The sequence below is a fragment of the Ranitomeya imitator genome, chromosome 2 (assembly GCF_032444005.1).
Source record: "Ranitomeya imitator isolate aRanImi1 chromosome 2, aRanImi1.pri, whole genome shotgun sequence".
Lineage (NCBI taxonomy): Eukaryota > Metazoa > Chordata > Amphibia > Anura > Dendrobatidae > Ranitomeya > Ranitomeya imitator.
This window is the reverse complement of record NC_091283.1, coordinates 632,441,478-632,461,908: the sequence shown is the minus strand read 5'-3', so window position 1 is coordinate 632,461,908 and position 20,431 is coordinate 632,441,478. Positions and strand designations below refer to the sequence as shown.

The window sequence follows — 20,431 nt, the reverse complement described above, 5'->3', positions numbered from 1 at the left end:
ACCTGTTGCTATAGTACATGTGTATCCAGTGTGTAGAGGTGTACCTGTTGCTATAGTACATGTGTACCCAGTGTGTACAGGTGTACCTGTTGCTATAGTTCATGTGTATCCAGTGTGTACAGGTGTACCTGTTGCTATAGTACATGTGTATCCAGTGTGTACAGGTGTACCTGTTGCTATAGTTCATGTGTATCCAGTGTGAACAGGTGTACCTGCTGCTATAGTACATATATATACAGTGTGTACAGGTGTACCTGTTGCTATAGTACATGTGTATCCAGTGTGAACAGGTGTACCTGCTGCTATAGTACATATATAAACAGTGTGTAGAGGTGTACCTGTTGCTATAGTACATGTGTATCCAGTGTGTACAGGTGTACCTGTTGCTATAGTACATGTGCATCCAGTGTGTACAGGTGTACCTGTTGCTATAGTACATGTGTATCCAGTGTGTACAGGTGTACCTGTTGCTATAGTACATGTGTATCCAGTGTGTACAGGTGTACATGTTGCTATAGTACATGTGTATCCAGTGTGTACAGGTGTACCTGTTGCTATAGTACATGTGTATCCAGTGTGTAGAGGTGTACCTGTTGCTATAGTACATGTGTATCCAGTGTGTACAGGTGTACCTGTTGCTATAGTTCATGTGTATCCAGTGTGTACAGGTGTACCTGTTGCTATAGTACATGTGTATCCAGTGTGAACAGGTGTACCTGCTGCTATAGTACATATATATACAGTGTGTAGAGGTGTACCTGTTGCTATAGTACATGTGTATCCAGTGTGTACAGGTGTACCTGTTGCTATAGTACATGTGTATCCAGTGTGTACAGGTGTACCTGTTGCTATAGTACATGTGTATCAAGTGTGTACAGGTGTACCTGTTGCTATAGTACATGTGTATCCAGTGTGTACAGGTGTACCTGTTGCTATAGTTCATGTGTATCCAGTGTGTACAGGTGTACCTGTTGCTATAGTACATGTGTATCCAGTGTGTACAGGTGTACCTGTTGCTATAGTACATGTGTATCCAGTGTGTACAGGTGTACCTGTTGCTATAGTACATGTGTATCCAGTGTGTACAGGTGTATCTGTTGCTATAGTACATATGTATCCAGTGTGTACAGGTGTACCTGTTGCTATAGTACATGTGTATCCAGTGTGTACAGGTGTACCTGTTGCTATAGTACATGTGTATCCAGTGTGTACAGGTGTACCTGTTGCTATAGTTCATGTGTATCCAGTGTGTACAGGTGTACCTGTTGCTATAGTACATGTGTATCCAGTGTGTACAGGTGTACCTGTTGCTATAGTTCATGTGTATCCAGTGTGTACAGGTGTACCTGTTGCTATAGTACATGTGTATCCAGTGTGTACAAGTGTACCTGTTGCTATAGTTCATGTGTATCCAGTGTGTACAGGTGTACCTGTTGCTATAGTACATGTGTATCCAGTGTGTACAGGTGTACCTGTTGCTATAGTTCATGTGTATCCAGTGTGTACAGGTGTACCTGTTGCTATAGTACATGTGTATCCAGTGTGTACAGGTGTACCTGTTGCTATAGTTCATGTGTATCCAGTGTGTACAGGTGTACCTGTTGCTATAGTACATGTGTATCCAGTGTGTACAGGTGTACATGTTGCTATAGTACATGTGTATCCAGTGTGTACAGGTGTACCTGTTGCTATAGTACATGTGTATCCAGTGTGTAGAGGTGTACCTGTTGCTATAGTACATGTGTATCCAGTGTGTACAGGTGTACCTGTTGCTATAGTTCATGTGTATCCAGTGTGTACAGGTGTACCTGTTGCTATAGTACATGTGTATCCAGTGTGAACAGGTGTACCTGCTGCTATAGTACATATATATACAGTGTGTAGAGGTGTACCTGTTGCTATAGTACATGTGTATCCAGTGTGTACAGGTGTACCTGTTGCTATAGTACATGTGTATCCAGTGTGTACAGGTGTACCTGTTGCTATAGTACATGTGTATCCAGTGTGTACAGGTGTACCTGTTGCTATAGTACATGTGTATCCAGTGTGTACAGGTGTACCTGTTGCTATAGTACATGTGTATCCAGTGTGTACAGGTGTACCTGTTGCTATAGTACATGTGTATCCAGTGTGTACAGGTGTACCTGTTGCTATAGTACATGTGTATCCAGTGTGTACAGGTGTACCTGTTGCTATAGTACATGTGTATCCAGTGTGTACAGGTGTACCTGTTGCTATAGTACATGTGTATCCAGTGTGTACAGGTGTACCTGTTGCTATAGTACATGTGTATCCAGTGTGTACAGGTGTACCTGTTGCTATAGTTCATGTGTATCCAGTGTGTACAGGTGTACCTGTTGCTATAGTACATGTGTATCCAGTGTGTACAGGTGTACCTGTTGCTATAGTACATATGTATCCAGTGTGTACAGGTGTACCTGTTGCTATAGTACATGTGTATCCAGTGTGTACAGGTGTATCTGTTGCTATAGTACATATGTATCCAGTGTGTACAGGTGTACCTGTTGCTATAGTACATGTGTATCCAGTATGTACAGGTGTACCTGTTGCTATAGTTCATGTGTATCCAGTGTGTACAGGTGTACCTGTTGCTATAGTACATGTGTATCCAGTGTGTACAGGTGTACCTGTTGCTATAGTTCATGTGTATCCAGTGTGTACAGGTGTACCTGTTGCTATAGTACATGTGTATCCAGTGTGTACAGGTGTACCTGTTGCTATAGTTCATGTGTATCCAGTGTGTACAGGTGTACCTGTTGCTATAGTACATGTGTATCCAGTGTGTACAGGTGTACCTGTTGCTATAGTTCATGTGTATCCAGTGTGTACAGGTGTACCTGTTGCTATAGTACATGTGTATCCAGTGTGTACAGGTGTACCTGTTGCTATAGTACATGTGTACCCAGTGTGTACAGGTGTACCTGTTGCTATAGTTCATGTGTATCCAGTGTGTACAGGTGTACCTGTTGCTATAGTACATGTGTATCCAGTGTGTACAGGTGTACCTGTTGCGGTAGTACATGTGTATCCAGTGTGTACAGGTGTACCTGTTGCTATAGTACATGTGTATCCAGTGTGTACAGGTGTACCTGTTGATATAGTACATGTGTATCCAGTGTGTACAGGTGTACCTGTTGCTATAGTACATGTGTATCCAGTGTGTAGAGGTGTACCTGTTGCTATAGTACATGTGTATCCAGTGTGTACAGGTGTACCTGTTGCTATAGTACATGTGTATCCAGTGTGTACAGGTGTACCTGTTGATATAGTACATGTGTATCCAGTGTGTACAGGTGTACCTGTTGCTATAGTACATGTGTATCCAGTGTGTACAGGTGTACCTGTTGCTATAGTACATGTGTATCCAGTGTGTACAGGTGTACCTGTTGCTATAGTACATGTGTATCCAGTGTGTACAGGTGTACCTGTTGCTATAGTTCATGTGTATCCAGTGTTTTGTAGTTTTAGTGAATTGCTTTTAAGTTTTTAGTACAATTGTACCCTTTGCCTGTAGGTTTTACCTAGCCCTACATTACAAGTGAACCCAGTGTATGTATGTGTACCTGCTTAAAGGTGGGCTGCTACCACAGAATAATTGTTCAAACCAAATACAGGAGCTTAGTGCATCATGGCCGGGCCTAAAATTTTACACCTTCTCACCTGCTGGTTTTCCATCTATCTCTGCTCTTCTCTGGGGCTTTATGAAGCCAGAGCCATCAATCAAATAAGGAGGGGAAGATAGAGGGTAACAAGTAGGTGGGAAGGTGTATATAAATGATTGACCCTGCCATAGAGCACCAAGCGGCAATGAACAATCCTTCTGTGCTGACAGAGTCCCTTTAAGTGCACCTTCCAACCTGCTTGTTTTCCCTCTATCTCCACCCTTCTCTAGCTCTAAAAAGCATCAAAGAAGATGAAGGGTGGAGATAGATGGAAAAGAAGCGTGTGTGAAAGTGAACTTAAGTATTTGGCCCTGCCATGATGGTTTCAACAATAATCCTGTGCTGACAGAGTCCCTTTAAATTTTTGCCCAGGCTTAGGGTGTGCCGAATATCTGAGCTTGGTTTGAACCATCATTCTGTGTTAATAGATTTGAAGATATATAGGTGTACCCAGTATGTATAGGAGTACATGCTACTATAGTAAAGGTGTACTTAGTATGTCTAGGTGTAACCACTGCTTTAGTACAGGTGTACCCAGTGTGTGCTGGTTTTACCTACTACTATACTACAGGTGTATCCAGTTTGTAATTGTGTACGTACTTCTGTTGTTCAGACGGATGGATGGATGTGTACCTGCTTAATATATATAGGTGTACCCAGTGTGCTTGCTAGTATAGTAAAGGTGTACTTAGAATGTATAGGTGTACCCACTGCTTTAGTAAAGAAGTATCCAGTTTGTATAGCTGTACCTGCTGTTACAATACAGGCGTACCCAGTGTATATAAATGTTGCTAATGCGATAGTAGTGGAGTATCGGCAGCTATAAATACTGATGTACCCGGTAGAACTTATTAGCTTATTATATATACAATATTTGCCTGTCTTGTCTGTCCTAGACTATAGTAATACAATGAGTTTACCTTGAAGATTCTGATTTGTCTTTCCCTGGAGATGTTGGCTCTTGGCTTTCCTTTGGTTCACTTTTGGTAGCTTCACCTTCAGGAGCTTTATTTCGAGATTTCAAGCGACCCTATCATTAATGATATGAATAGTGGTTATCGATTTCAGAGTACTAGAAGACATATTATTCCTACTGTAAGACAGTGGCTTCCACGTACGTACGTAATGAGGCGGTCAACTTGAAAATGTCTTTATTTGCCAACTTATGAAAATAAATCCAAAAGTTATTATCCAGTTTGCAGCCAAAACGTCGGTATCAGACCGTGCCAGTCCATTGCCATGGGTGCGGCTATAACTTTGCTTTAGTCACTGGCACTGGTCTGTGTTCCGTCTCACACAGACAAGGCATACACAGAACTTTCAGATTTATGTATTTGAAGTGGATCCTCCATAAAGGTTGACAGACCTCAATGACAAATGTATATGTAGATTAGATGTCTTATGACTGAGGAAGTCGGGTGAAATAAAGTGAAGACATTCTTAATTTTAATACCAATGCAGGGAAAGCAATTGTTCCCTGGGTGATAAGACTCCATTCATCACACAGCATTTTTGCCCACGTTCGTTGGACCCTCCTTCTCCTTTCCACCCCCACCCCCATGCAAAACGGGATACTTGTGTATGCACCCATGGGGCCGTAGACTATAAATAAACCATAATGGTGCCAACAGAGTCCATAAATTATGCACGTCAGAGCACACTGACTCTGTTGGGATCATTATAGTATATGGCCACATCGGTGCATACGCCCAAATCCCGTTTTGGGTTGGGGTCCAGACATAAGCCCCAACAGGAATTGGATTCCTGCCATGGGCAGGGAAATATGGCTGTCTGAAATCTGCCTTAGACTGTGACAGTAAGACAAGATGGTAGTATAACATGGACGATGATCGCGTTGCAATGCTCGGACTGGCCGGCAGCTCTCCTGACCCGAGCGTACAGCTGCATAGGAATACATTTTTTCAACTGCTTCAGGATTCGAAACCCGAGAAGTGGCTGAAACAAAAGACCTGACAGTCTTCAGGCGGCTTGAAAGCAGTCACTATCATATATATAAAATTAAAAAAAAAAGATGTTTGCACTTTTGGAAAAAACACTGCCATCCTTGTGCTGAAGCACCTTCTGCTTAAAAGAAACTATAAGACCCCATGTGAACATACCCTGAGGAGTACATGTGTGCACAGCATCAAACTCATATCCTAACTACGCAACTTTTGTGCAATGTGCGCCACATTTAATGGTGCACTGTACTTGATAAATAGTGCACAACTATTGAGTTATGCCAGGTTACCAGATTTGTGACAGCATGGATCTAATGCCAAAAGAGAAGGAACGTCTCTTCTCTTGCTCGCATTCACAGGCAAAGGACTGAGCAAGCAAAGCTGGGGTTTAAATCATGCTGGCAGGGCCGGCTTGTTGACTCACTGTATACTGTTCTTGTAGAAGCCTGGAGGTGCTGTGATAAAGTATGTCAGCAAGGCGCTGTCTCACTGTAGGGTTGAGCGAAACGGGTCGAACATTTTCAAAAGTCGCCGACTTTTGACAAAGTCGGGTTTCATGAAACCCGATCCGACCCCTGTGCGGTGTCGGCCATGCGGTACGCGACTTTCGCGCCAAAGTCGCGTTTCAATGACGCGAAAAGCGCCATTTCTCAGCCAATGAAGGTAAACGCAGAGTGTGGGCAGCGTGATGACATAGGTCCTGGTCCCCACCATCTTAGAGAAGGGCATTGCAGTGATTGGCTTGCTGTCTGCGGCGTCACAGGGGCTATAAAGGGGCGTTCCCGCCGACCGCCATGTTACTGCTGCTGATCTGAGCTTAGGGAGAGGTTGCTGCCGCTTCGTCAGAAGCAGGGATAGCGTTAGGCAGGGTCCATTAACCACCAAACCGCTTGTGCTGTAGCGATTTCCACTGCCCAACACCACCTTCGGTGTGCAGGGACAGTGGAAGCTACATTTTTTCTTTTTTTTTCCCTCAGCGCTGTAGCTCATTGGGCTGCCCTAGAAGGCTCCCTGATCGCTGCATTGCTGTGTGTACGCCGCTGTGCAAACCAACTGCTTTTTTCAAAGCAAAAATCCTCTTGTTCCTTCCTTTCTGCACAGCTATCTTGTTTGTTTGTCCACACTTTTTATTTAATTTGTGCATCAGTCCACTCCTTATTGCTGCCTGCCATACCTGGCTGAGATTACTGCAGGGAGATAGCAATTGAAGGACAGTTCCTTTTTTTTTTTTTTTTTTTGTGGGAGATTAAGATTGGCATTTCTGCTAGAGTGCCATCCCTGTCTGTGTCATCTCTCACTCAGTGGGCCATAGAAAGCCTATTTATTTTTTTGCTTGATTTGGGTTCTAAAATCTACCTGAAAAAATCACTACATCAATCAGTGGGAGAGAAATATTGGCCTCAGGGCTTGTGTGCCACTCCTTACTCCTGTGTGTGCCATCTCTCAGTGGGCCATAGAAAGCCTATTTATTTTTTTGCTTGATTTGGGTTCCAAAATCTACCTGAAAAAATCAATCAATCAATCAGTGGGAGATTAATATTGGCCTTTGGGCTTGTGTGCCAGTCCTAAGCGTGCCATCTCTCTCTCTCAGATAGTGGGCCATAGAAAGCCTATTTATTATTTTTTTTATTGGGTTTATAAATTTTCCCTGGAAAAAAAAAAAGTGGGAGATTAATATTGGCCTCTGGGCTTGTGTGCCAGTCCTGAGCGTGCCATCTCTCTCACAAATAGTGGGCCATAGAAAGCCTATTTATTTTTTTGGTTGATTTGGGTTCTAAATTCTACCTGAAAAAATCACTTAATCAATCAATGGGAGATAAATATTGGCCTCTGGGCTTGTGTGCCACTCCTGACTCCTGTGTGCGTCCTCTCTCACTCAGTGGGCCCTAGAAAGCCTATTTTTTTTTTTTGTTTTCTAAATTCTCCCTGAAAAAATCATTTTATTTTATTTGGTTTCTAAATTATTCCTGAAAAAATCATTTTTTTTGTGTTTTTTTTTTCTAAAGTCTCCCTGAAAAAAAAACAAAAAACAAATCAGTGGGAGATTAATATTGCCCTTTCTGCTTGTGTGCCAGTCTTGACTCCTGGGTGTGCCATCTCTCTCTCTCCAATTGTGGGCCATAGAAAGCCTATTAATTTTTTTGCTTGATTTGGGTTCCAAAATCTACCTGAAAAAATCACTTAATCAATCAGTGGGAGATAAATATTGGCCTCTGGGCTTGTGTGCCACTCCTGACTCCTGTGTGCGTCCTCTCTCACTCAGTGGGCCCTAGAAAGCCTATTTTTTGTTTTATTTGTTTTCTAAATTCTCCCTGAAAAAATCATTTTATTTTATTTGGTTTCTAAATTATTCCTGAAAAAAAATCATTTTTTTTTGTATTTTTTTTTTCTAAAGTCTCCCTGAAAAAAAAAACAAAAACAAATCAGTGGGAGATTAATATTGCCCTTTCTGCCTGTGTGCCAGTCTTGACTCCTGGGTGTGCCATCTCTCTCTCTCCAATTGTGGGCCATAGAAAGCCTATTAATTTTTTTGCTTGATTTGGGTTCCAAAATCTACCTGAAAAAATCACTTAATCAATCAGTGGGAGATAAGTATTGGCCTCTGGGCTTGTGTGCCACTCCTGACTCCTGTGTGCGTCCTCTCTCACTCAGTGGGCCCTAGAAAGCCTATTTTTTGTTTTATTTGTTTTCTAAATTCTCCATGAAAAAATCATTTTATTTTATTTGGTTTCTAAATTATTCCTGAAAAAATCATTTTTTTTGTATTTTTTTTTTCTAAAGTCTCCCTGAAAAAACAAACAAAAACAAATCAGTGGGAGATTAATATTGCCCTTTCTGCTTGTGTGCCAGTTTTGACTCCTGGGTGTGCCATCTCTCTCTCTCCAATTGTGGGCCATAGAAAGCCTATTAATTTTTTTGCTTGATTTGGGTTCCAAAATCTACCTGAAAAAATCACTTAATCAATCAGTGGGAGATAAGTATTGGCCTCTGGGCTTGTGTGCCACTCCTGACTCCTGTGTGCGTCCTCTCTCACTCAGTGGGCCCTAGAAAGCCTATTTTTTGTTTTATTTGTTTTCTAAATTCTCCCTGAAAAAATCATTTTATTTTATTTGGTTTCTAAATTATTCCTGAAAAAAATCATTTTTTTTGTATTTTTTTTTTCTAAAGTCTCCCTGAAAAAAACAAAACAAAACAAATCAGTGGGAGATTAATATTGCCCTTTCTGCTTGTGTGCCAGTCTTGACTCCTGGGTGTGCCATTTCTCTCTCTCTCCAATTGTGGGCCATAGAAAGCCTATTAATTTTTTTGCTTGATTTGGGTTCCAAAATCTACCTGAAAAAATCACTTAATCAATCAGTGGGAGATAAATATTGGCCTCTGGGCTTGTGTGCCACTCCTGACTCCTGTGTGCGTCCTCTCTCACTCAGTGGGCCCTAGAAAGCCTATTTTTTGTTTTATTTGTTTTCTAAATTCTCCATGAAAAAATCATTTTATTTTATTTGGTTTCTAAATTATTCCTGAAAAAATCATTTTTTTTGTATTTTTTTTTTCTAAAGTCTCCCTGAAAAAAACAAAACAAAACAAATCAGTGGGAGATTAATATTGCCCTTTCTGCTTGTGTGCCAGTCTTGACTCCTGGGTGTGCCATTTCTCTCTCTCTCCAATTGTGGGCCATAGAAAGCCTATTAATTTTTTTGCTTGATTTGGGTTCCAAAATCTACCTGAAAAAATCACTTAATCAATCAGTGGGAGATAAATATTGGCCTCTGGGCTTGTGTGCCACTCCTGACTCCTGTGTGCGTCCTCTCTCACTCAGTGGGCCCTAGAAAGCCTATTTTTTGTTTTATTTGTTTTCTAAATTCTCCATGAAAAAATCATTTTATTTTATTTGGTTTCTAAATTATTCCTGAAAAAATCATTTTTTTTGTATTTTTTTTTCTAAAGTCTCCCTGGAAAAAAAAAAAAAAAAACAAATCAGTGGGAGATTAATATTGCCCTTTCTGCTTGTGTGCCAGTCTTGACTCCTGGGTGTGCCATCTCTCTCTCTCCAATTGTGGGCCATAGAAAGCCTATTAATTTTTTTGCTTGATTTGGGTTCCAAAATCTACCTGAAAAAAATCACTAAATCAATCAGTGGGAGATAAATATTGGCCTCTGGGCTTGTGTGCCACTCCTGACTCCTGTGTGCGTCCTCTCTCACTCACTGGGCCCTAGAAAGGCTATTTTATGTTTTATTTGTTTTCTAAATTCTCCCTGAAAAAATCATTTCATTTTATTTGGTTTATAAATTCTTCCTTAAAAAATCATTTTTTTTTTTTTCTAAAGTCTCCTTTTTAAAAAAAAAACACAAATCAGTGGGAGATTAATATTTACATTTGCGCTTCAGTGACAGTCCTGCGTGTGTGGCATCTCTCTCATTTGTTGCCACCAACAACAGAGTGTGTAACATTGTGCCTGATTTTCGTTGTGGTCTCACCCACCTGTAAAGGGGTAGCTAAATCATACTGAAGTTATAGCTCACCGTGTAAGTTGTGTGACAGCAACAAATACCGTTAGTTTGGTAACGTTTTTAAAACAATGAGGAAGTCTGGTGGAAGAGGTCGTGGCCGGGGGCATTCATTGTCAGCTGGTAATGAGGGTAGTGGTAGTGGTGGAGCATCAGGTGGTCGTGGGAAAAAAAATATTGCACCTAAGTCTGGAGCTGTGGAGCCAGGTTCGTCGTCTGGCTACACAAGGCCTCGAACGCTCCCTTTTCTGGGAGTAGGAAAACCGCTTTTAAAGCCGGAGCAGCAAGAGCAAGTTTTGGCTTATCTTGCTGACTCAGCCTCTAGCTCTTTTGCCTCCTCTCGTGAAACTGGTAAATGTCAAAGCAGCGCGTCGTTAGTGGATGTTCACGGTCAGGGACAAGTCGCTTCCTTGTCCTCTTCAGCAAAAACAACAACAGAGAAGAATGCAGCAGGCGACACAACGGGTTACTCCATGGAGCTCTTTACACATACCGTCCCTGGCTTAGAAAGTGAAGCAGTTAACAGTCCATGCCCATTACAAGTTGAATCTGACATGGAGTGCACTGATGCACAGCCACAGCCAGACTACTATGCTGGTCCTTTGACTCAGACCACAACATTGCCCTCGCAGGGTGCTGATCAAGAATCAGACCCTGATGAGACTATGTTGCCCCATCACGAACGCTATACCACCGACCGACAAGGTGACACAGACGAAGTTGCACACGAGCTACAAGAAGAGGTAATAGATGACCCAGTTCTTGACCCCGATTGGCAGCCATTGGGGGAACAGGGTGCAGGCGGCAGCAGTTCTGAAGCGGAGGAGGAGGGGTCGCAGCAGGCATCAACATCGCAACAGGTTCCATCTGCCGGGCCCGTATCTTGCCCAAAACGCGTAGCAAAGTCAAAACCTGTTGGAGGACAGCGTGGCCATCCGGTTAAAGCTCAGTCTGCAATGGCTGAAAAGGTATCTGATGCTAGAAAGAGTGCAGTCTGGCATTTTTTTAAACAACATCCAATTGATCAGCGCAAAGTCATCTGTCAAAAATGTTCAACTACCTTAAGCAGAGGGCAGAATCTGAAAAGTCTCAATACAAGTTGCATGCATAGACATTTAACCACCATGCATTTGCAAGCTTGGACTAACTACCAAACGTCACTTAAGGTTGTAGCACCCTCGGCCAATGAAGCTAGTCATCAACGCAACATCCCTTCCGGCAGTGTAGGGCCACCATTTTCTGCACCACCTGCAGTATCTGTGCAGGTTTCTTTGCCAGGCCAAAGCAGTCAGGGTCAGGGAATCACCAGTTTCGTAGTAGGAAACACTGCATCTAGGGCACCGGCGGCAACAATACCATCTCCCACCGTCTCTCAGTCTGCCATGTCCACCGGCACCCCCGCTAGTTCCACGATCTCCAGCTCTCCAGTCCAGCTCACCCTACATGAGACTATGGTTAGAAAAAGGAAGTACTTAGCCTCGCATCCGCGTACACAGGGTTTGAACGCCCACATAGCTAGACTAATCTCGTTAGAGATGATGCCCTACCGGTTAGTTGAAAGCAAAGCTTTCAAAGCCCTGATGGACTACGCTGTACCACGCTACGAGCTACCCAGTCGACACTTTTTTTCCAGAAAAGCCATCCCAGCCCTCCACCAGCATGTTAAAGAGCGCATCGTCCATGCACTCAGGCAATCTGTGAGCACAAAGGTGCACCTGACAACAGATGCATGGACCAGTAGGCATGGCCAGGGACGTTACGTGTCCATCACGGCACACTGGGTAAATGTGGTGGATGCAGGGTCCACAGGGGACAGCAAGTTTGGGACAGTTCTGCCTAGCCCACGGTCTAGGAAACAGTTGGCTGTGGCCATTCGCACCCCCTCCTCCTCCTCCTCGTCCTCCTGCAGAAGCGAGACCTCGTCCACAGACCGCAGTCGCACAACCACTCCATCCGCAGCTGCCACTGTTGCACACCAGGTCTCCCATTATGGGGCAGCTACTGGCAAACGTCAGCAGGCTGTATTGGCTATGAAGTGTTTGGGCGACAACAGACACACCGCTGAAGTTCTGTCCGAGTTCTTGCAGAAAGAAACGCAGTCGTGGCTGGGCACTGTAGATCTTGAGGCAGGCAAGGTAGTGAGTGATAACGGAAGGAATTTCATGGCTGCCATCTCCATTTCCCAACTGAAACACATTCCTTGCCTGGCTCACACCTTAAACCTGGTGGTGCAGTGCTTCCTGAAAAGTTATCCGGGGTTATCCGACCTGCTCCTCAAAGTGCGTGGACTTTGCTCACATATCCGCCGTTCGCCCGTACACTCCAGCCGTATGCAGACCTATCAGCGTTCTTTGAACCTTCCCCAGCATCGCCTAATCATAGACGTTGCAACAAGGTGGAACGCAACACTGCACATGCTTCAGAGACTGTGTGAACAGAGGCGGGCTGTTATGTTTTTGTGGGAGGATACACATACACGGGCAGGCAGTAGGATGGCAGACATGGAGTTGTCAGGTGTGCAGTGGTCGAAGATTCAAGACATGTGTCAAGTCCTTCAGTGTTTTGAGGAATGCACACGGCTGGTTAGTGCAGACAACGCCATAATAAGCATGAGCATCCCCCTAATGCGTCTGCTGATGCAAAGTTTGACGCACATAAAGGATCAGGCATCTGCAGCTGAGGAAGAGGAAAGCCTTGATGACAGTCAGCCATTGTCTGGTCAGGGCAGTGTACAGGATGAGGTAGCGGGCGAAGAGGAGGAGGAGGAGGACGAGGAGGATGATGGGGATGATTATATTTTTAATGAGGAAGCTTTTCCGGGGCCAGTGGAAATTGTTGGCGCGGCAAGGCCGGGTTCTGGTTTTTGGAGGGACACAAGTGACGCGGATTTGCCTGAAACTTGCCTCAACCAAGCACAACCACAGATTTGAGAACTGGAACTTTGGCCCACATGGCGGATTATGCCTTCAGTATCCTCAAAAGGGACACACGCATAACAAAAATGATGAACGATGACGATTACTGGTTGGCCTGCCTCCTTGATCCTCGCTATAAAGGCAAATTGCAAAATATAATGCCACATGAGAACTTGGAACTAATATTAGCAACCAAACAATCAACTCTTGTTGACCGTTTGCTTCTGGCATTCCCTGCACACAGCGCCCGTGATCGTTCTAACACGAGCTGCAGGGGCCAGCAGACCAGAGGTGTTAGAGGGGCAGAAATCAGAAGTGTCGTTGGCCAGAGGGGTTTTCTGACCAGGTTGTGGAGTGATTTTGCTATGACCGCAGACAGGACAGGTACTGCAGCATCAATTCAAAGTGACAGGAGACAACATTTGTCCAGTATGGTTACTAACTATTTTTCATCCCTTATCGACGTTCTCCCTCAACCGTCATTCCCATTTGATTACTGGGCATCAAAATTAGACACCTGGTCAGAATTGGCAGAATATGCATTGCAGGAGCTTGCTTGCCCGGCAGCTAGTGTCCTATCAGAAAGAGTATTCAGTGCTGCAGGTTCAATACTAACAGAAAAAAGGACTCGTCTGGCTACCCAAAATGTAGATGATCTAACCTTCATTAAAATGAACCACAACTGGATTTCGAAATCTTTTGCCCCACCTTGCCCGGCTGACACCTAGCTTTCCTATGTAAAGGTCTTGCCTGTGGACTATTCTGAACGACTTTTCCAATCTCGTAATTTGCAGCACCTGATTGTCCAGCATCCGACATGTTAACACCTCCCTAAATGGCCAAAGTCCCCACACGGGGCCGTGGTATCGCCACTTGGCGCCAGCACCCGTGAGAGTACTGTTTGTCTGAAGAGGTGGGTGTGCCCGCTTTTGGTCGACGGCACTGCCACTAGGTCCCTCATAGTACAATAAAGTGTCTGGCGGTGGTGGTGCGCACCCAACGTCAGACACACCGTTGTAATATGAGGGGCCCTGGGCCTGTACCGCCGGCCACAAGACAGTCCCCCCCCCCAGGTCAAACAGTGCTCTACCACTTGCAAAATTTTCTCTCACAGCTCCACCAATGTTTAGTCTATGCGCTGACATCCTTCAATGCCTGGCACTGTCAATACCATTGTATTGACATTTTTCTTATGTTAGGCCTGCGAAGCCTGTCTGCGGTCCCTCCTTCCACTAGGCCTCCACTGACCTGTCTACTGCCGCCCGTGTTCCCCTGGAACCAATTTTAAATTGCCTACAGCCAGCCCAATTTATTATGTTAGGGCTTCGAAGCCTGTCTGCGGTCCCTCCTTCCACTAGGCCTCCACTGACCTGTCTACTGCTGCCGGTGTTCCCCTGGAACCAATTTTAAATTGCCTACAGCCAGCCCAATTTATTATGTTAGGGCTTCGAAGCCTGTCTGCGGTCCCTCCTTCCACTAGGCCTCCACTGACCTGTCTACTGCTGCCCGTGTTCCCCTGGAACCAACATCAGAAAATATAAAAATAAGTATTTTACTTATAAAAAAGAAAATACTGGAGAGATATCAAATGCAGACATTTTAACATTAAAAACAAACACATACAACAAAAATCTGGTACAGTACTAAAAATGGCCACCAGCTACAATAACTTTCTCCTGCAAGTAGTTAACTGAAAGTTTTTTTCAATTTAAAACACAGATATGGCATCCACCGAGTGTTGTCCTGTCGCGTCTTCTTTATATTATTGCCAAGAAGATGCAAAACAATGAAAATAATAAAATCATTATTTACCCAAAAAATAGAGTAAGTCAAAACCACATTGCAAATAAACATTCATTACAAATAAAGAAGCAGGGCGCGTCCGAGGGTGAGTATATACCTAATAAGAATATAATCACCCTCGGACGCGCCCTGCTTCTTTATGACAGCCTTCCTTCCTAAGAATCAGCCCTTCCGTGGTGTAGAGAGAGGGTGTGTTCCACTCCAAGGTGTTCCCCAGGTTGCCTTTCCTGAGCTTCGATCTTAATGCTCTCGTTTAGTAGTTGTCGGAAAGTAGGCTGCATTAGGCCTACAAATTGGGTATGGGGTGGAGAGAGATGGTGTGTTCCACTCCAAGGTGTTCTCCAGGTTGCCTTTCCAGAGCTTCGATCTTAATGCTCTCGTTTAGTAGTTGTTGGAAACTACACTGCATTAGGCCTCCAAATTGGCTATGGGGTGGAGAGAGATGGTGTGTTCCACTCCAAGGTGTTCTCCAGGTTGCCTTTCCAGAGCTTCGATCTTAATGCTCTCGTTTAGTAGTTGTCGGAAAGTAGGCTGCATTAGGCCTACAAATTGGGTATGGGGTGGAGAGAGATGGTGTGTTCCACTCCAAGGTGTTCTCCAGGTTGCCTTTCCAGAGCTTCGATCTTAATGCTCTCGTTTAGTAGTTGTTGGAAACTACACTGCATTAGGCCTCCAAATTGGCTATGGGGTGGAGAGAGATGGTGTGTTCCACTCCAAGGTGTTCTCCAGGTTGCCTTTCCAGAGCTTCGATCTTAATGCTCTCGTTTAGTAGTTGTTGGAAACTACACTGCATTAGGCCTCCAAATTGGCTATGGGGTGGAGAGAGATGGTGTGTTCCACTCCAAGGTGTTCTCCAGGTTGCCTTTCCAGAGCTTCGATCTTAATGCTCTCGTTTAGTAGTTGTTGGAAACTACACTGCATTAGGCCTACAAAATGGGTATGGGGTGGAGAGAGATGGTGTGTTCCACTCCAAGGTGTTCTCCAGGTTGCCTTTCCAGAGCTTCGATCTTAATGCTCTCGTTTAGTAGTTGTCGGAAAGTAGGCTGCATTAGGCCTACAAATTGGGTATGGGGTGGAGAGAGATGGTGTGTTACACTCCAAGGTGTTCCCCAGGTTTCCTTGCCATTGCTTCGGTCTTCCGACTCTCGTTTAGTAGTAGTAGAAAACTACACTGCATTAGGCCTACAAATTGGGTATGGGGTGGAGAGAGATGGTGTGTTACACTCCAAGGTGTTCCCCAGGTTTCCTTGCCATTGCTTCGGTCTTCCGACTCTCGTTTAGTAGTTGTAGAAAACTACACTGCATTAGGCCTACAAAATGGGTATGGGGTGGAGAGAGATGGTGTGTTCCACTCCAAGGTGTTCTCCAGGTTGCCTTTCCAGAGCTTCGATCTTAATGCTCTCGTTTAGTAGTTGTTGGAAACTACACTGCATTAGGCCTCCAAATTGGCTATGGGGTGGAGAGAGATGGTGTGTTCCACTCCAAGGTGTTCTCCAGGTTGCCTTTCCAGAGCTTCGATCTTAATGCTCTCGTTTAGTAGTTGTTGGAAACTACACTGCATTAGGCCTACAAAATGGGTATGGGGTGGAGAGAGATGGTGTGTTCCACTCCAAGGTGTTCTCCAGGTTGCCTTTCCAGAGCTTCGATCTTAATGCTCTCGTTTAGTAGTTGTCGGAAAGTAGGCTGCATTAGGCCTACAAATTGGGTATGGGGTGGAGAGAGATGGTGTGTTACACTCCAAGGTGTACCCCAGGTTTCCTTGCCATTGCTTCGGTCTTCCGACTCTCGTTTAGTAGTTGTAGAAAACTACACTGCATTAGGCCTACAAAATGGGTATGGGGTGGAGAGAGATGGTGTGTTCCACTCCAAGGTGTTCTCCAGGTTGCCTTTCCTGAGCTTCTATCTTCAGGCTCTCGTTAAATTGTGGTTAAATGGAACAACTGCATTTGGCGTACTAGTTGGTTTGGGGCCTACTAACAGTGTCTGCCGCTCCTTGCTGTTCTCCTGGTTTCCTGTCCTGAAATTCCGTTTTCAGGCGCTCGTTAAGTAGTTGTTAATGTTAGACTGCATTTGGCCTACTAGTTGGGTTGGGGCCTACTATCGGTGTCTGCCACTCCTTGCTGTTCTCCTCCACTGAACAAAGCTGTGCCGCCTGTTTACTACGGTTGCCAATTTTGAACTGCATTTCGACTACTTACTGATTTGGGCCTACTCTCTGTGTCAGCCTCTCATTCCAGTTGTCCTCCACTGCAATGCCCCCTGGTTATTCCTGTGTTACCAATTTTGAACTGCATTTAGCCAACTTTATTCTTTGGGCCTATATCTGTGTTTCCTCCTCATCCTGCCCATTGCCCAGCCAGTGATAGATGAGTCTGCTGGTACATTGACCCATAACGCAACATTCCCCGTGCACGCTACACAACAACATTGTGACCCTGCTGAAAGTCAGGTTGCTCTTCCCGCATACCATACCACCTTACACGGGGACAAAGAGGAAGGTGCAGATGAAAGTGCAGGTTCCTTCATCAGGTGGGGGGAGGAATACTAGTTGGCGACGTCACTGGCACAGGGCCTCTCATAGTACGCAAAAGTGTTGCTGCCGGTGGGAGGCGCCCCCGCCGTGCAAACACACCGCTGTACTTTGAGGGACCCTGTGCCAGTGCCAATGCCAACGAGTGGGCCCCCCCTGCTTGCTCAGGTTCACAGCACTTGCAAAGTTGAAATACTTACCTCTCCCTGCTCCACTGCCGTGACGTGGTCCAGATTTCCTGGGCCCACTAATTACTTGAACCAGCCCTACCCACCACAACTTTAGCCAAATGACCCCCAATTTCAAATGCCTTCCAATTATTATAAGGTAAATTACGCTTGACAAGCTTCATTAAGAAGAATGGATGGTTTTGACATTAAAATGGGCACTCTAGGTGTTTTCCTGGCCCCCACTCACTGCCGACTATGCTGCCCCATTGACTTGCATTGGGTTTCGTGTTTCGGTCGATCCCGACTTTACGTCATAATCGGCCGATTTCACTCGACCCGACTTTTGAGATAGTCGGGTTTCGCGAAACCCGGCTCGACTCTAAAAAGGTCAAGGTCGCTCAACTCTATCTCACTGTATACTGCGGAGGAGGGGGTCTTTGGTGAGGTTGCGTTAGGACCCATAAGACTGTAGTCATACCACTGTCTGATACTGATATTTTTCTCTCTTTCCAGGCCACAATCCTCTATGCTTTATTCAACCCCTCCACACCTCTTGCATGCCCCCCGAATGTGCGTTTAAATGCTGAGTATATATTTAATGACTGAGCACCCAGCATCAATCACAAGAAACCTTCTAGAAGCCCTGCTTTCTGGGAGGCTTGGGGCGTTTTCAGCAACAACCTCGAGATTTGCCAATCTCTCCAAAAGTCTCGAAATTTGGCAAGCATGATCTTGGGGAGGTCGGAAGAGGCATTGTACATGAACATTTCACAGACAGTTTCAATTTATAAAGCCCAGAATACCAATAGTTAATAGGTTTTGTGATCTGCTGGTAATCAGCCGTCTTAAGGAATTTTTTCGCCCATCTGAAAGTCTGTTTCGTTGCTGTTTGCTCAAATTGCCCTGTTTTTTTATGAAATAATTAAAAACATGCTTTGAATCTGAGTCAAACCATAGCAAAAAAAAACTCCATTGGGGCACACAATGTGGGAATGTGACTTAAAGGCCCCAATACATATTAGGTTAACGTCACCCAAATCTTTTGATGTCGACAGGTTTGACTAACAATCTAAGGTGTATGGGGGCTTCCTGACTGTTCCCAATAGATGATGTTGGGGGAAAGAGGTATTTGGCATGTTTCTTTTCAGACTGCCGATCCTTTTTGTTCTCTAAGACATAAGCTGCTGCCATAGATGTCTGGTATGAACACTGGAGCGTTCAGCCAGGTAATAGACAATGGAAATAATTGCAATCTTTCAGCTGAGACCTTCTCTACAGTGCATGATAGGAAGGTCCTGTAAAAAAAAAAAAAACTAAAAACATGTAACATATTCATGTTTTCATTTTCTAAAAAAATATCATTTGTTTTTAATGGAGTAAAATCTAAAAAATAATTTTAAAAGGTTTGATATTTTCCACTTTTAAACACTAGGGGGAGCAGCTGCTGAAATTTGCCATGAAACCCTAGTGTACAACTAGCTCACATTACGACTGCAGTAAATGTGGGCGGGATCTGCTCACATGTGTGTGATGTCACCCCTCCCCATGCGTGAAAAAGGGTAGGATCCCCGAAATGTCGGAAACCCTTCACTGTCAAGTACTGTCTTTGTGCTCCACATCGTTGCTCACTGGAGCAAAAAGATCCTCTGCACTGGACTCATTTTACTTGAAAATGGCTTATGGGAAAATGCCTATAAGTTACATAAATGAAGATTAAAATGATCATTGAAGTGTTTTGCCTTCTTTGCTTAGTTCACTGGTATCATATGATGCCATTAGATTCCTTCAGAGATTTCCAGGGACTCAGCTTTCATATGTCCAGAGCCCAGGGGCATGCCCATGTCACAGCAGGAGGCAGCCACAAAGGAGGAAATGCGGTCACACAGCGACCACAGTCTCCTATATATAGGGTCTGCCGTATTTGAGGTGTGTAAGTGTCATTCTTGCTGCATCTGGATCTGCAAACTATGTTTTCTCTGAAGTGACGGAGTGTTTTAGAGGAAGAAATGCCTGGCCGAAATAGTGCAGCCAGGCTCCAATTCATGCTGCCCAAACCACGGGCAGCATGAATCCAGTGACAGGCTCCCTTTAATCCTTGTCATTCTACTGTGCTCTGACCTTGGCTTTGTTTTGGCCATGCTTACTCTCTCTGTACTCATCATGTTTTCTGATTACCTGATCATGACCTTTTGGCCTTTTATATACTCCCTGTACAATTAGGCGACTGTTGCCAATTCTCGATCTGGCGGAGAACAGCAATCGGGGCATTCACTGCAGCAAAATCCAGATCCCTATGTAAGGGATAAAAGTTTAGAAATCTCTAAGGCGTTTTTCATTTTCGTTCATATCCTTATCTGTTTTTTTATAGTCTATGGGAATGTTCTCATGTTAACAAATAAAAACGGAGATGTCCAATTTTGATCCGATTTGTAGAATACAAATCTTTTATTCAAGTCAATGGGTCCATGAAAAAAACAGCACATGGATTTCATCTGTGTTGCATCCATTTTTCACTATCAGAGAAAGAGAAGCTTTGGAATCTTCATCTTTTTTGAGGTCTAGAAAAAGAGATTTTAATGGGAAGCAATGGAATACGTGCCCATGTGCATATGTTAGAATTAGAGTAATCTTTACACCGGATCTAAATCGGTGTAAAGTGAAGAAAAATGTCCCGGTCATGTCAAGTCTATACATTGTATAAGATTCATTCGGTTGTGATGCAATTGTGAACTATTACCTGGACAGGGCGATATAAATTCTCTACTTGTAAAGTATAGAAAAATTTAGAATATGCGTACATCGATACTCTGGCTAGAATCTGAGCTATAACATTTCATGTTAAGACGTGTATGTGTAGTGGAA

General features: G+C 44.2%; 1 protein-coding gene across 3 annotated transcripts in view; it reads right to left on the bottom strand.

Moving 5' to 3' along the window:
- TNKS1BP1 (tankyrase 1 binding protein 1) overlaps nucleotides 1-20,431 on the bottom strand; it is a 158,984-nt gene that overhangs the window by 30,272 nt on the left and 108,281 nt on the right. For all 3 annotated transcript variants that reach the window (XR_011318440.1, XM_069752618.1, XM_069752616.1), the window contains exon 9: nucleotides 4,604-4,713. Coding sequence is in view for 2 of the 3 variants with exons in the window: in XM_069752618.1 (XP_069608719.1) it covers nucleotides 4,604-4,713 (110 nt within the window). In the remaining variant the exon portion in view is untranslated. The remainder of the gene's footprint in view (nucleotides 1-4,603; nucleotides 4,714-20,431) is intronic.